Raw genomic sequence first — 16,184 nt, 5'->3', positions numbered from 1 at the left:
GGTAGGCGGAGCCTCCCGCCACTGCCACTACCAGTTCAGCAACCCACCTCTGGAGCCTACTGCTATTATCATGTCAACATCAGGTTGGTTTCCCTGCTGTTTGTTTACCTTCTCTTATTAATCTAAATATTTGGATTTCTCTCTTGGCTATTCTCAAAATAGCCTCCTTGCCCAGCCATCATACTACAATGATATCTGATTCGGGATAAAAATGTGACAAATAAACATATAATAAAGTCTACCACCAATTTACACGCCACATTATTTTAGAGGCTTTGTTTCTGGGAAGATGCTGTACAGATGTTTAGGATGGTAAAGAAAGCTGGTAGGAAGAGGGGACAAATCAACCACCAGATGATGTGCAATGTAGTACTGCCACCTTGATATTTTTTTTAACCATCCCCCACAGACACCCCTGGGATGGTGGATATACTGTAGATGTATGCAATGCTTGTGTTTTCTGTACCTCAAAAAAAACCTCAGAAAACTGAGGATGAATTAGAGGTGAAATCCAGCAGGTTCTGACAGGTTCTGGAGAACCGGTAGCGGAAATTTTGAGTAGTTTGTAGAACTGGCAAATGCCACCTCTGGCTGGCCACAGAGTGGGGTGGGAATGGTGCAGTATCCTTCCCCTGCCACGCCCACCAAGCCACACCCACCAAGCCATACCCACCAAGCCACACCCACAGAACCGGTAGTAAAAAAAAATGAATTTCATCACTGGGATGAACCCCTTGTTTTCCCCACCTGTATCCTGTGATCCTATGCATTTCTTTCCCTTTGAACTTCAGCAAGGCTAGTTCTAGATATACCATATTTTTCGGAGTATAAGACACACCGGAGTATAAGGTGCACCAAGGTTTTGAAGAGGCAAATTTTAAAAAAAGGTTTTGCGTTCTGCAGACCTCTCGAAAATGGCCCGTTTTTCGCAAAAAACCCGGCATGAATAGCCTTTAGGAGTCTTGTAGAGAGCTTGGGGGGGAGGCAAAAACGAGCAAAAATGTCTCATTTTTCGCTCATTTCTGCCCTCCCCAGCCCCCAGGAACACTCTGCAAGGCTCCTAAAGGCTCTGCACAGCCATTTTGGTGAAGGGGTTAGGGTTAGGGTTTCGGGAGGCAAAAAATGCTGTATTCTGTGTATAAGACGCAGATTTTCAGCCTCTTTTTTTGAGGCAAAATGGTGCGTCTTGTACTTCAAAAAATACGGTATCCCCTCTAAATCCTAGGGAAGTGATTTAGGGAAAGGAAATACAGTAAATAACCCCAACAATTGACATACGTACTCCCAAAACTCGATAACTGGAGAGGTGGCGTTAGTATTATTCCCAGAGTCGGAGACATTCAGAACGGCCACACAATACTCTGCCAGGAGAAAGAGAGACACATGTAAGAGTAGGAAGAGATCTTGAACGTCAAATGATCCAACCCCATAATCAGTACAAATCTCCAAGGCGCTTAGAACATCCATTCAGGAGCCAAACTGTCTGGTGTGACACAGCAACCAAATATAGGACTGGTACAGACTTCAACGGATAGTTAAGACTGCAGAAAAAAACAACGGCCACCAACCTGTTTTCCGTAAAAGACGCATATAGCGTGTGGGCCAGAAGGAGGGCTGAGAAGATAGCTGCAGGCCCCTCACATCCTGAAAATAAACTGTTTCAATTCCTTCCCTCAGAAAGTACTAGAGGGGATTGCGAGCCAAAACAACAAAACACAGCTTTTCCCCCGCATGCCATCCGTCTTAAGGTAAAGGTTCCCCCACACTTGTGTGCTAGTCATTTCTGGCTCTAGGGGGCGGTGCTGATCTCCGTTTCTAAGCCGAAGAGCCAGCGCTGTCCAAAGACGTCTTCGTGGTCATTGTGGCCGGCATGACTAAATGGCAAAGGCTCACAGAGCGATGTTACCTTCCCACCAAAGTGGTCCCTATTTTTCTTTTCTTTTTTTACTGGTTCATATATTTTATTAAGCCCAAAGGTAGCTTGCTTATTGCCTAGTCTGATGAATAATTGATACGATTATGTGATATCGTCATTCTTATAACTAGATATCTTTCATGATTTATCCCTAAAATGTTCTTCCAAGTCTCCCAAAGATGCCTTCATCGCTACTGTCTCTGGGTCCATCCATCTCATGGCGGGTTGTCCTCTTCTTTTTCCTTCTACCTTTTCTATTTTAGAGCTTTTCGGTCTGTAGGAAGTTAGCACCCACCCCTCTCCTCCACACCTCCGCAACACAAAGTGTCCCTATTTTTCTACTTGCATTTTTTACGTGATTTCGAACTGCTAAGTTGTCAGAAGCTGGGACAAGTAACGGGAGCTCACTCTGTTACGCGGCACTAGGGATTCAAACCGCTGAACTGCCGACCTTCTGATTGACAAGCTCGGCATCTTAGCCACTGAGTTACTCTTACTGAACACCCAATTCTCTCAGTGCTGCCTAATGTCTATTAACCCATATACTGTGGCTGTAACATTATTACTTATCCTTATTATCTTCTTTACTCCCCCTTTTATTGCCCGTATTATTCTTATTCAGTTGCCTTGCATATACCTGTGATGGTGAGCCTACGGCACGCATGCCACAGGTAGCACAAGGAGCCATATCTGAGGGCACGTGAGGTGTTGCCCTATGTCAGCTCCAGCAGGCCCCAGCTGATTTTTGGCCTTCCGGAGCGGGGGAAGGCCATTTTTCACCCTCCCCAGGGCCAACAGGGCCAACAGGCCTACCAGAACTTCTGGAAGCCTGGGGAGGGCAAAAAACAGCCCAACGGGCCTACTGGAAGTCGGGAGGCTTCAGTGAGGCCTGTGCGCATGTGTGGAGTAGGGGGAGTGAAGGGGTTGTTTGTGCATGCACGGGGGGGGAGGGCATCGCATTATGGGTGTGGGCATGCGCGCACCCTTTTTTGCACCTGAACAGAAAAACATTCGCGCTTGGCCAAATAAAGTACTCAATTCAATTCAACTTTGCTGAGATGCTTTTAGCAACATAAATACTTCGGCTCCAAGAAAACTGACTCTGAGAGAGACCCTGAGGCTTTATTAAAACACCCATCCTCATTTTTATTGGATTCCTCCTGTCTGGGGCTCCCGAACACGACCTGGCAGTTCCTCAAACATATATGAATTCCAGATGTCTGTGGAATGCAGATTGTTATCAAGTCATGCTGAGTGTTGTAATTTAGGATTGCAGGCCCAAACCCCTTCCTTCCTCCTCACATTTGCTTCTCTGTGTACATTCTGTCCCCCACGCCCCTTTCCATGTATGCAGCTGCCCCAGAGAGCTGTTTGTAAAAAAAAAACCCAAACATCTAGAGACAGAGCGCACCACCAAAGCATCGAGGAACGTTAGATAAATAAGAGGATGAGAGGATATTATGGAAAAAGTGTGACTAATGTAGAGAAGAAAAAGCAGGAGAAAGGTCATGAAGCACAGCGCAGGCTGTCAAATATTCTGCGTACCTTGCCTTTAAGGGGCTTGGAAGTGTAAACCGGGAGGAAGGATTGAGTAGCCAAAAGGGAAAAGGTTTAGTTTGGGTGTCAAAATGCTATGTTCCAAGGAAGTTGCTTCTAATAAACAAGTTGTAGTAAATCAATTTACTCAGGCAAATACATGTTGCTACAGAACCAAATGTTACTATTTTTATGAAAGAATAACACTGGTTTTTATTTCTCTGGGGTAGAAAATGATGTACCACCTAAAAGAGAGGGAACTGACACCGGATCAACATTCTATATTGCTAGTGTCTCTTGCCTGCGTTCAAAACGTCGACAGATTGGCACTTATTTTTTATTTTATTTTATGTGTTTATTATATTTTCATCCAACCTTTATTATTTAATAAGTAACTCAAGGCAGCGAATATACAGTACATCATACTCCTTCCTCCTCCTATTTACCTAACAATGACCACATTATGTGGTGTGTTGGGCTAAGGGAGTATAACTGCTAGGACTAGAATTCACAGTCTGCTTGGTTTTTAGCCTTAATCACTAGATCAAACTAGCTCTTTTCAAACCCAATGACTTGACAAATTAAAATTCAGGTATGTTTACCTGTAAAGGTAACTTTTGGTTATCTAGTTCAGCAGCACTTTTTACTGTCATGGGTAGGAGAGGTTTGCAGCATGAGACCTGGGAAAATTGAACCGAAGGGTTATATCATTTCATCTAAGCTACTTCCAGATGCTTCTTCGGAGAATGTAGTTACTGATATTGTAGGACTCTTTGATAGGATTCCAGTGGGTTACCATTGTGCTACAATGTTGATTGATTCCTATAAGTGACCAGAAGTAGCTTGGGTATCACACTTCAGCAGGAATGACTGAACATTGGCCTGTTGCTTTTAGTAGGGAAGGAGTCCGTCTCTAATAATGGGAGGCAATTTACTTATGAAAAGGTTTAGCAAAGAATAAAATTACAGAGCAGAGTGTCAATGTATTATTATCAAGCAAATGTTTGAGAGATTCAACAGAATCTGAAAGACAGACTACTTACAGCAAAGTTATAAGGAAAAAGTTAGGAAAACTTGATTATGGAACATTAGCAATTATATGCCACTAGACTATAACCCGGCATTGCCCAGCTATTTATTTATATGGGGGAAAATGTCTGGACCAAATGTAATGTCTAGTGTTGGATTTTCCCTCTTACCAGAGGGAGCCCCCTTGTGGAGTACTGTGAAGCTGTTACCATGGCAACTTCCCTCTGCTCTACAGTAGAAGCCAGTATGGCAGTATGGCACAACAGGCTGTATCGTAACAGAACACACACCCCGACGGATGTATTTCTTTCCAGAGGGTAAGTCATCTGTGTACCAAGTTTGGTTGAAATTGCTTGAGGTGTTCCAGAGTTATGCTGGAAAACACACACACACACACACACACACACACACACACACAGACAACCATTTATATATAGGTAGATTGAATAATACAGAGAAGTATTGCATGGAAGCTCTGTTATTGAGAAGACAAGATGGTAGAATGGTCATGATGCAAGCCTTCCTTGTATCAATCATCATCGTCATCATCATCATCAACAACAACAACACACACACACACACACACAGAGAGAGAGTAGATGCCAATACATGGAAGAGAGAGACCAGATGAATGTGGCTGGCTCAGAAGATCAAAGCCAGATGCTGACTTAGGAGAGCATATGAGGAAAAGATTGGAAAAGACATGAGAGAAAATTTAAAAGTATACAGGCCAGTGTGGTGGTGCTAAGGGTTAGAAATGTAAATGTGATTGATGTGTAAAATATTTTAAAATATAGGTACTAGAGATAAAAGAGATACAGTAGTAGATGTATACCCTTTGTAAATGTTTTAAAAGAAATGGGTTTCATACTGTTTACAAACTGTTTGATGGATTTTGGTGGGTAGAATGCTCCCCACTCTCCTATGAGATAGGGATGCCCACAGAGAAAAAGATTGCATGGCTGCAATCTTGACTTTTGACACACATCTCCTTATTTACTATTTAATTAATCTTTATTATTTAATTAAGCAGGAAGTACGGGAAACCTTTGCTGTATGAACCACAGGTTGACCAGTCAAATCAGAAAAGCTTCACAGGAGGTAAAGTTGAACGAAATCAGTGACAAGTTGAAGCTGAAAAATGGCCAGTCCAAACAAGGCATTTGCCAATTTGGACAAACATTGTGTTATGTAACAGCTGAGGCATGTGATGTTATGAAGAAGAGAAATGTACCCTCTCTCTTTAAGGAACTTGGAAGAGTAAGCCAGCAGGAAGACAGGAGTAGCCAAAAAGGAGGTTTGGGTGTTGAAGTAGTACACTGTGAGGAAATTGCACCAGATAAACATTGTGTGAGGTTTATTACTGCCTAGGGGACACAACAGAAACATGTGGAAACGCATAATGTTGCATACCATCCTGTAGATTTCTTTCTTTGCTAGGACTCATCTTAATTTCTAGTGGTGCCATCAAGGGAGGACGTAGAAGTTTTAGATTCCCTTTGCTAAAACTAGCTAAAGGATCCCCAAATACAGCAAGATTGGGTACTTGCTTTTCAAAGGAAATGAAGTGTCCATTGCTACCATCTCTGGAAGGGTCTATGACAATTCGCTGCGGCCAACTCGCCACGACTAACTTGACCTGGCCAACTCACTATGGCCAACTTACTGCGGCCAACTTGTTGTGGGACAACTCACCACAGCCAACTTGCTTGTGAGACAAGAAGTACACTAATATCAAAGAAATGATGGAATAGAATCGTTGCAGAAAGGATGCAAAAGGAGGGACAGAATGAAATGTGAATGGCAAAAATTAAAACAACTTTTTATTGACTTTAAACAATTCAACGGAATTGTCAAATTGTCCAGCAGTGAGTTGTCTCGGAGCAAGTTCCCTGTGGTGAGTTGGCCACAGCAAATTGGCTGCCTCAATGTGTCCCATTCCTCTCTGAGAAGCCAACCCCTCTTTTACAACACCAAATCTGGGATTTAAAATTATCTAATTGCCCTCCTGCCTCCTAGAGGTGTGTGGAGAAAAGGCTGACTCCAGCACAGAAGTAGAAGGTGTGTCTATAGTGGGACATAAACATCTGGTTGCATAAGGCATTTGTTTTCTAAGTGAAAGAATGCCAAGGTTGTTCATTTTCAAGAAGTGCACACCCCACATATGTAACACATTTACTGAGTCAGAGAGAAAAAAACACCATAACATATCATTCACCTAAAGCAGTGCTTCTTAAACTTGACAACTTTAAGATGGGTGGACTTCAGCTCCCAGAATTCCCCAGCCAGCTGGCTGGGGAATTCTGGGAGTTGAAGTCCACCCATCTTAAAGTTGCCAAAGTTGGCCATCACTGACATATCATAAGTCCATTCTGTTTTGTCACTCAAAGGCAGTAGATGTACTGTTATTACTGTTATTATTTGCTGCAGATAGTTGCAGGCATGGGTAATTCATGCACCTACCTGAGTTCCAGTAATTGTTGCAATTGGACCAGGGCAATACAGCTGAGAAGGAGTTAAAGAGGTAAAATAGGGCCCAAGACAGTATGACAATGTAATAAATATTGAGATAAGATTCAATCACTTGTGAAGCATATCCAATTCCTGAAAGAAAAGACAGGTATGAGTTCAATCAGGAAATGGGAAATGGGCAACTGACTTTGATTCAATGAGTGTTGATTAGAGCATAGATGGACTATCCATCATTTTTAATGATAGGACTGTACAGAAGGTGTGTTTACATAAAACATCAATCCATGGACAATCAAAGTGTAGTTTGTTCAATTAAGACTTTTCTGGGTTCACATCAGGGGTGGGTTCCTGCCAGTTCTAGCCTCTTCTATAGAAGAGGTTCCACAAATCTACAGAACCGTTTAGAACCGGTTCCAGCTTCCTCCCCCCGCCTGTCCGCACATCATCAAGATGAAGAGCAAGAGGATGAATTCTGGGAGTTGAAGTCCACAAGTCTTAAAGCTGTCAAGATTGAACACCCCTGGGGTTTTTTTCCCAAAGGGTTAGGGGTGCAAGGGTCTTGTAACGTGACAGCTTTAAGACTTCCATGCTTCAAATGCCAGAGTTTCTGAGCCAACATTTTGGTTGCTAAGCAAGAGCATTGTTAAGTGAGTTTCACCATATTTTACAAGTTGGCCAGGCCCAACCAATCACATGGCCGGTAAGCCACTCCCACCCGATCACATGGCCAGCAATAATAATAATAATAATAATAATAATAATAATAATAATAATAATAATAATAATATATATTTATTTCTTAGCCGCACCCTCTCCCGAAGGACTCGGGGCGGCGTACAATGAAACATATGAAATAAATATGTGGACAAAACAAACATATAACAGAGACATATACTGAGACACACACAAGGAGGAGGTCGGCTGATAAATAAAAACAATTAAAATACAGTATTTAAAAACCCCTAGAAATTAAATATAATTAAAATACCCAGTTAAAAACCCGTCAGGAGCGATATGGTTAGATCAAAGTTGAGCCAGGCCAGCTGCTTGGAATAGGTGGGTCTTAAGCTTAATACGAAAGGAGCGGAGGTCAGAGGTATTCCTAATATCCGGAGGGAGGTCATTCCACAGGGCTGGGCCCGCCACAGAGAAGGCTCTACTCCTAGGCGCCGCCCCACGACACTGTCTAGTGGATGGCACCTGGAGGAGGCCCTCTCTGTGCGAGCGAATTGGTCGCAGGGATGTATGGGGCAGAATACGATCCCGCAAGTAACTAGGTCCTAAGCCATGGAGCGCTTTAAAGATAGTTATCAAAACCTTGAAACGCACCCGATAGACCACAGGAAGCCAGTGCAGCTCGCGCAGGAACGGTGTCACATGGGAGTACCTAGTACTCCCCATAATTACCCGCGCGGCTGCGTTCTGGACCAACTGTAGCCTCCGGGTGCATTTCAAGGGAAGCCCCATGTAGAGAGCGTTACAGTAGTCCAAGCGAGACGTCACCAGCGCATGAGTGACTGTGCGTAAGGCGTCCCGGTCCAGTAGGGGGCGCAATTGGCGCACCAGGCGAACCTGGTGGAACGCCCCCCTTGCCACGGCTGTCACATGGTCATCCATGGACAGCCGGGCATCCAGGAGGACGCCCAAATTGCGCGCCCGCTCCACGGGGGCAAGATGAATGCCCCCAATGGCCAATGATGGAATTAATTGGCTGAACCGGGGAGCTGGTACCCACAGCCACTCCGTCTTGGAGGGGTTGAGCTTGAGTCGGTTGTCATCCATCCAGATCCGTACGGCTTCCACACACCGGGACATCACTTCGATGGCCTCGTTGGGGTGGTTCGGGGTGGAAAAGTACAGCTGAGTATCATCAGCGTACAGATGGTATCCCACCCCGAAACCACGGATGATCTCACCCAGCGGCTTCATATATGTGTTGAACAGGAGTGGCGAGAGGACCGACCCCTGTGGCACCCCACAAGTAAGGGGGCGTAGGGTCGACCTCTCTTCTCCTGCCAACACACGCTGCGTCCGGCCAGAAAGGTAGGAGCCGAACCACCGCAAAACGGTGCCCTGGACCCCCAACCCCTCCAGCCGGCGCAGCAGGATACCATGGTCGATGGTATCAAAAGCCGCCGAGAGGTCTAATAGGACCAGGATAGAGGAACAACCTCTATCTCTGGCCCTCCAGAGATCATCCACCAACGCGACCAAGGCCGTCTCCGTGCTGTGACCGGGGCGGAAGCCGGACTGGCGCGGGTCTAGATAATCATTTTCCTCCAGATGTCGTGGAAAGCCACTCGCACCACCTGATCACATGGCCAGAAAGCCACTCCCACAAAGCAGGCCACACCTACAGAAGAGGTTCTAAAAAAATTTGAAACCCACCAATGGTTCACATGTTCAAAGTGAACCAACAAGGGTTTCAAACCCAATCACATCATGGGCCATATCGTAACGTATCACAACGTTTTTTGCCTTAGCAGAGCCAGGGGACGTGGCCTGCGCAGGCCACCAAGCCCACGGATTGTCAGTTTGATATTAGCAATACTAGCTAGTTATGCTAGCTAAAATGAATATCCTTTGGACAACATCCAAGAGACAATAAGATTCTTCCCACTTCCCCTCCAAGGTCAGGCATAGAAGTTGAAGGAGGAGGAGGAAGAGGAGAAATTCAATATTGGTTTGGACAGCTTTGTTACGAATTTTTGGAAGCAAAACTCAGTGCGGAGTTTTATTTTAAAAACGGTGCAGTGCCCTTGATCTGCATCTCCAACGAAATTGTTAGATGGAGCATTGTTGATGAAATACGTACTTATCATCACATGCAATTTGGCCTTTAGATTGGTCATGCGTCACAGCCCAAACATAGCTCTTGTTTGGAATATGTACAATGGAAAGCCTATGGGATGATTTAACCCTTCTTTGCTGAAGTTTCTGGATGCTAACAATACACGAGACAAAATGGAAAACAGTAGATTCGGTCCATGCGATGCAGCAGTGGGATTCCAAATCTTTTCCTACCAATTCTGTGAGAGAGCGCTTTGCACGCACGCGTCCCTAATGCGTGCTTTGCGCGCACGTGCACCACTCAAAGACCACCCTGGGTGTCAACGCTGGTGAGCTGAGCTGTTGTTTAGCTCTGCTTTGCCACACGAATCAGCTGAGCTAAAAAATTAGGGAATATAGGACAGGGAACGGCAGGGGTGGAGGGAAGGGCCAAGCAGATGTGGTATTTGCCAGTTCTCTGAACTACTCAAAAGTTCCGCTACTGGTTCACTAGAACTGGTCCGAACTGGCTGGATACCACCTCTGATGCAATGTCTGCAATAGGATAAGAACTGTACTTTCACACTGCTGTTTCATTGTACCATCAACTTAACCCAGCTTAATTTAGGTCTGCAGTTTAGGGTGTAGGGGTTAGAGACCTTGTACAATTATTCTTTTCTCCTCCCTAATTTATAAGCTGCCTTCTTGGTTCTTCTTTTGACACCACTCCAAATGTTTAGGCTGGCCCAATTTGGTTTAAAAAATATCTGCAATAATGCAGCAACGTTTCCTATCAGGACATTTTTTAATGACCATAGTCCGAAATATCACTTTCAGTTTGGCACGATAAATTTGGAGGTGGATAAATGTCATGGTGCTTTGTTTGCACCAACACGCATCATATAAATAAAAGTTTTTTTTTAAAAAAAAACCGTATCAATATGCATTTGGGGAAAAAAACTTGCTTTTCAAAAGTATTTTATGAAGTTGTTTGTAGAGCAAAGCATATAAACTCATGCACAACTTATAAACTTTGTTCCTATTCTGTTGGCTGACTTCCTTACAGTTGCTCTCATTAGACGCATTCTAATACGGACGATCTCTGTTGCATTTCTGCCAACGCTTCTCATTTTGCTGCATGGGATAGACCCAGTGAGCACCCTCCCATTCTATTTCCAGCAGCCAATTGGGATTGGCCTTTGAATTGTGTTTAGCATGGGTTATACTCCATCACATCTGAAAAACAGCAGAAGACTTAAGGAATGTTGAACTGTATGAGTAGAACACATAGGAGAATGGAGAAGGAACAGCTAAGAAGCTCTAGCTCAGTGTTTCTCAAACTTGGCGACTTTAAGTCCTGTGGACTTCAACTCCCAGAATCCCCCAGCCAGCATAGCTGGCTGGGGAATTCTGGGAGTTGAAGTCCACAGGACTTAAAGTCGCCAAGTTTGAGAAACACTGCTCTAGCTGATCTAGGAAGAATGAGTTTGGGGACAGAGTGGAGGAGGAGCCCAGTACTCAGCTGTGTGTTCTACCAGTAGAAATGCCTGGCTGTACAACGTGGGGATTTTGCAGTAACCTTCCCCTGGAGTGGGGAGGGAATGGAGATTTTACAGTATCCTTTCCCTGCCACGCCCACCAAGCCACAGAACCGGTAGTAAAAAAAAAAATTGAATCCCATCACTGATGCAGATTATGATTTGCTGGCTGGCCAGAAGGAAAAGAACTGTGTATATAATTTAACATAAATAAAATCTTAACTCTTGGAAGAGAGAATGAACCTCTACTCAAAAAGTTTTCAATATCCAGCTGCTTCTTGAAAGAGATGCCTTCACAAATCTACCCCAGTCCATAATTTGCTTTGCTGCTGCTTTCATCTAAATCCCATCACTGGAAACATGTTTAAAAGTAATCACTGGCATATCTCTTTGTTTGGATTCCAGACTCCTTTTCCAAGTATCGGCCCTTTGCTTTCTCCAGCATCCTGGACGCGTTCCAACTCTACAGCATGCCTTGTCCCAGTTCCTCCCCATCTGGTCATTTCTTTAGCTCTCTTTGGTTAGGCAACAATAATTCTACCTCCAACAGAGAATCTCAGGATGACTCACACTTTTATCTTTGAGGCTAGGATGAAACAGGTGCACTCTCAGCATTTGGCCCTCAGCCATGCCCCGTGGCTAGGAAACTCAGAGGGAATCAAATCAAAAAGTACGCCAAGTTCTTGATGGAAAGTTACCATGATTTTTGATGTACCACCAACGTACCTTCAAAGATAGGGCAGATCTTTCTCCAGGCAGTGATTCCTCCTTGACTGGTGTATTGTCCCAAGGCTGTCTCCAAGAGGAAGACTGGAATTCCACAGATAAAGAGAAAGATGGCATATGGAATTAAGAAGGCCCCTGTTGGTAACAGAAAGGCAGGATATGTTAGTGGAACAAATCTAATGTGTTAAATGTGCTTTCAAGAAGGGAAAAAAAGTACATTTCACATTAGGGTAATTATGCATAAAGGTAAAAGGTGAAGGTTCCCTTGCAAATAGGTGCTAGTCATTTCCGACTCTAGGGGGTGGTGCTCATCTCCGTTTCAAAACTGAAGAGCCAGCGCTATCCGAAGACATCTCCGTGGTTATGTGGCTGGCATGACTAAATGCTGAAGGCGCACAGAATGCTGTTACCTTCCCACCAAAGGTGGTTCCTATTTGTCTACTTTCATTTTAAGTGCTCTCAAACTGCTAGATTGGCAGAAGCTGGGACAAGTAATGGGAGCTCACTCCGGTATGCAGTGCTAGGGACTCGAACCACCGAACCGCCACCTTTCTGATCAACAAGCTCAACGTCTTAGCCACTGAGCCATGGTATCCCTATTTTATAATTATATAATTATGCATATTTTCCACTAAGGTTTTGCAGCACTTGTCAATTTCTATCCCAAAAGGCGGTCTAGAAGTGCGAAGAAATAAATAAATAAATAAATAAATAAATAAATAAATAAATAAATAAATAAATAAATAAATAAAAAATAAATAAATAAATAAATAAATAAATAAATAAATAAATAAATAAATAAATAAATAAATAAATAAATAAATAAATTTAAGAGCAGGTGGACTACAAATGTCCCAAAGGTGCTTTTGAAAAGGTAAGTTTCCAAAGCATTTGCCTTTTGAAAAGCACCCTTGGGACAACCATGACCTGGAGGATTGAGAATCTCCACAGACATGTGGACCAAAAACCTAGCACTTCTTTGAAGCTTTTTGAAGCATTCTGCTTTTGTCCAGAATTATGCAACGAGGACATGTTCTGTAAGATTCTTTCCAAATCTCTTTTGGGGAATTGCATCTGAAGCAACTGAACACCCTTGTTTATCAATTGACTTTACATATTGCCCATTGTCATTGTTTGAGGCAACTCTAGGTGGCAAAAATGCAACACAAATTCTTGTATCAAGCCAAAAGTAGGCAACTGAAGGCATTCCAGATATTGCAGACTTGCAATACTGTTCTTCTTTCCAAGCAGTTTATGATTCCTAGGAATATTGGTGGTTACTGTTCATTAACGTCTGAGATATCACTCGCTGTTTATCACTAAATCAGATCCTAATGAAAACTGCTTGAGAAAGAAGACAATGGTGAAAACATAGAAACTGTAAGAAAAGTTAAATGCCTGGGGTTATGCAGATGTAATCCAACCAGCTAAGGAAGGCTGGGTTACAGAATCAAAAAGACATTGAATGGGCATCATGTATGACTAACATATCTGGCCTTGAAGAAGCTAATGCTTTCTCTATCTCTTTGCGCTGTTCAGGCATCTGGGTTTTAGCAGCTCAGAAATGGTGGTCCTAACATTAAGATTTCTCCAGATAGGGGAAATTCCAAAGATGCAAAAAAATTAGCCAAAGCGTGATTCCCTGGGAACCAGCCAGATGACTCTTAACAATGTCTTTGTGACACATGGTTTATTTAGTTATAAACCACAAGCTTAACGAAAGTAGAAATCGGCCTCATTAATACCTTGTCACATTCCTTGAGATGATTGTATAGTATAGTATAGTCTTCATTGTTATTGCACAAAATGAATACAATGAAATTGGTATTGGAGATTTATTTATTTGTTTGCTTGTTTTTTGTGTGTTTTTTATTTATTTTTCTATAGCCACCTATCTCAGCACAGGACTCTAGGCAGCTCATTATTCAAAAAAACATATATTGCAATGAAAATGTTAAACACATTTCAAAAGAATAAAAAGAATAAAAACTTTTAAAATACAAAAAACATTAAAACCTCTGAGTACAGGTAGTCCTCAACGTACGACCACAATTGAGCCCAAAATTTATGTTGTTAAGTGAGACATTTGCTCAATGAACCTTGCTCCATTTTACGACATTTCTTGCCATGGTTGTTAAGTGAATCACAGCAGAAGTTATGTCACTAACGCGGTTGTTAAGTCCATCTGGCTTCCCCATTGACTTTGCTTGTCAGAAGGTCGTAAGAGCAAAAGACATCACATGATCCTGGGGCACTGCAACCGTCATAAATATGAGTCACTTGCCAAAAGTCCGAATTTTGATCATCTGACCATGTGGATACTGCAAGGGTTGTAAGTGCGAAAACTGTCCTAAGTCACTTTTTCAGTGCTGCTGTAACTTTGAACGGTTACTACACAAATTGTTGTAAGTCGAGGACTATCTCTAGCATTCGTGGTATGTAGAATGCAAATGAACTCAATGGAACTTTGGACTTGAGAATGCCGAAACAACCTTCTTTGTCTATGCCACACTTACTCTTTTCATTTGTTATCTTATCAGCACAACCTCTATGCAAATTGCTTCCCAAGTCTATAAAAGTTAGTTGAAAGTAGGATCATATAAGCCAAAGACGGTGCATCAGAAATGGCTTTTTAGAAGAGTAGTTATTCATTGATTCAAGAATTTCCCATTCTCTTCCTTAATTTAAACACAAAAGCAGCACCATTAAAGTATTGGTTTTTTTTTTTTTAAAAAGAAGATAAAAGAAGATATTTCACAACTTGAGTCTGTATTTTTGGCCAAGGAAGAACTGTGAATCAAAATTAGCAAGTTTAGGGATGTTTCATGATTCTAATCCAGTGGTGAAATTCATTTTTTTTTACTACTGGTTCAATGGGCGTGGCTTGGTGGGCGTGTTTTCATGGGTGTGGCAGGGGAAGGATACTGCAAAATCTCCATTCCCACCCCACTCTGAGGCCAGCCAGAGGTGGTATTTGCCGCTTCTCTGAACTACTCAAAATTTCCACTACCGGTTCTCCAGAACCTGTCAGAACCTGCTGCATTTCACCCCTGTTCTAATCTCCCCATAGACTATGCGCAAATCCACGTAGGTTGGATCTAAAGATAAAAATGGGCCTTCTTTCACACTTCAATTTGGTACTTTTCACTATTATTAAATCACTCTGTCAATGTCCAAGATGACGACATCGAGGCCACGCCCCTGTGTGCCGTTTCAGATTTGCCACAAGTGAGGAGAAGGGAGGGGATTGCCCGAGGCGCACAGATGGGGGTGAGAGGCGTCGTCACGAGGGATTCATGGGGGGTAGGATAAAGGATTGAGGAAGAGCAATGGTGTTTGAGGCTGGCGAAGACACCCAACATCTCACACCCACCTGTGCACCCTGTGAAACCCCCTCCTCGCTTGTGGCAATTCTGAAATGGCGCGAAGGGGCATGACCTTGATGTTGGACATTGACACATTCACTTGATGTAGAAAATCTGCAAAACAGCTGGTTTAAATCCTGATTATGTATCAGGGCTTAAAGGACTATCGGAACTGAATTAGCAAGGAAGGCAGTAAGAAGAAACTAAAGTCCAGTTTCTGTTCTGAACATAAGATAAACTCTATGTTATATTATAAGATAAAGAACTTGTGGACATGGTAAATGAATAAAAGAGATGAAGGGAATAGGCAACCCCACAATAGCACTTCATTTATCAAATAATCCGAGAGACAAAAGTTTTGGGACCTTTAAATGAATAGGAAATTTGAATCTACAGACTTTTCCAAGAGTTTTGGGGTATTTGTGGAGCTTGGAGTTCTGGAATTCAAGAATTTTTCTCCCCTGGACTTTGCATCCTGTAAAGTTATCTGTCCTAGACTAACTTTAAAAATAAAGGACAAAGAAGGCACAGAATATTACTTAACATGGAATAGATTTTATGAGTGGTTAGAGAGAAGAGGTAGAAATTAGACGAAGAAAGTTCACAACTATGTATGAATTAAATATAAAAATGATCCATAATTATAAATCAATATAATCAACAGGAGTATAAATAAGTATAAATAAGCCAATATAAAGAGAAATGTGACTAAAATTACTCTGTTACATTACTACTATTGTTACCAGTATATATACTGTATTTTTCGTACTGCAAGACGCACCGGTGTATAAGATGCACCAAGATTTTGAAGAGGTAAGTAAGAAAAAAAGCTTT

General features: G+C 42.7%; 1 protein-coding gene across 1 annotated transcript in view; it reads right to left on the bottom strand.

Moving 5' to 3' along the window:
• The window catches only part of LOC309394248 (sodium- and chloride-dependent GABA transporter 2-like), a gene marked incomplete at its 5' end in the record, with an annotated part of 216,712 nt that overhangs the window by 51,108 nt on the left and 149,420 nt on the right, over positions 1-16,184 (bottom strand). The window contains 3 exons of the mRNA XM_081957155.1: positions 1,283-1,361; positions 6,944-7,084; positions 11,986-12,120. Of these exons, the coding sequence (XP_081813281.1) occupies positions 1,283-1,361; positions 6,944-7,084; positions 11,986-12,120 (355 nt within the window). The remainder of the gene's footprint in view (positions 1-1,282; positions 1,362-6,943; positions 7,085-11,985; positions 12,121-16,184) is intronic.

The sequence above is a fragment of the Natrix helvetica genome, assembly GCF_964273705.1.
Source record: "Natrix helvetica genome assembly, chromosome: 6".
NCBI classification, from domain to species: domain Eukaryota; kingdom Metazoa; phylum Chordata; class Lepidosauria; order Squamata; family Natricidae; genus Natrix; species Natrix helvetica.
The sequence above is the reverse complement of the archived record's forward strand: the minus strand, read 5'-3'. Positions and strand labels throughout refer to the sequence as shown.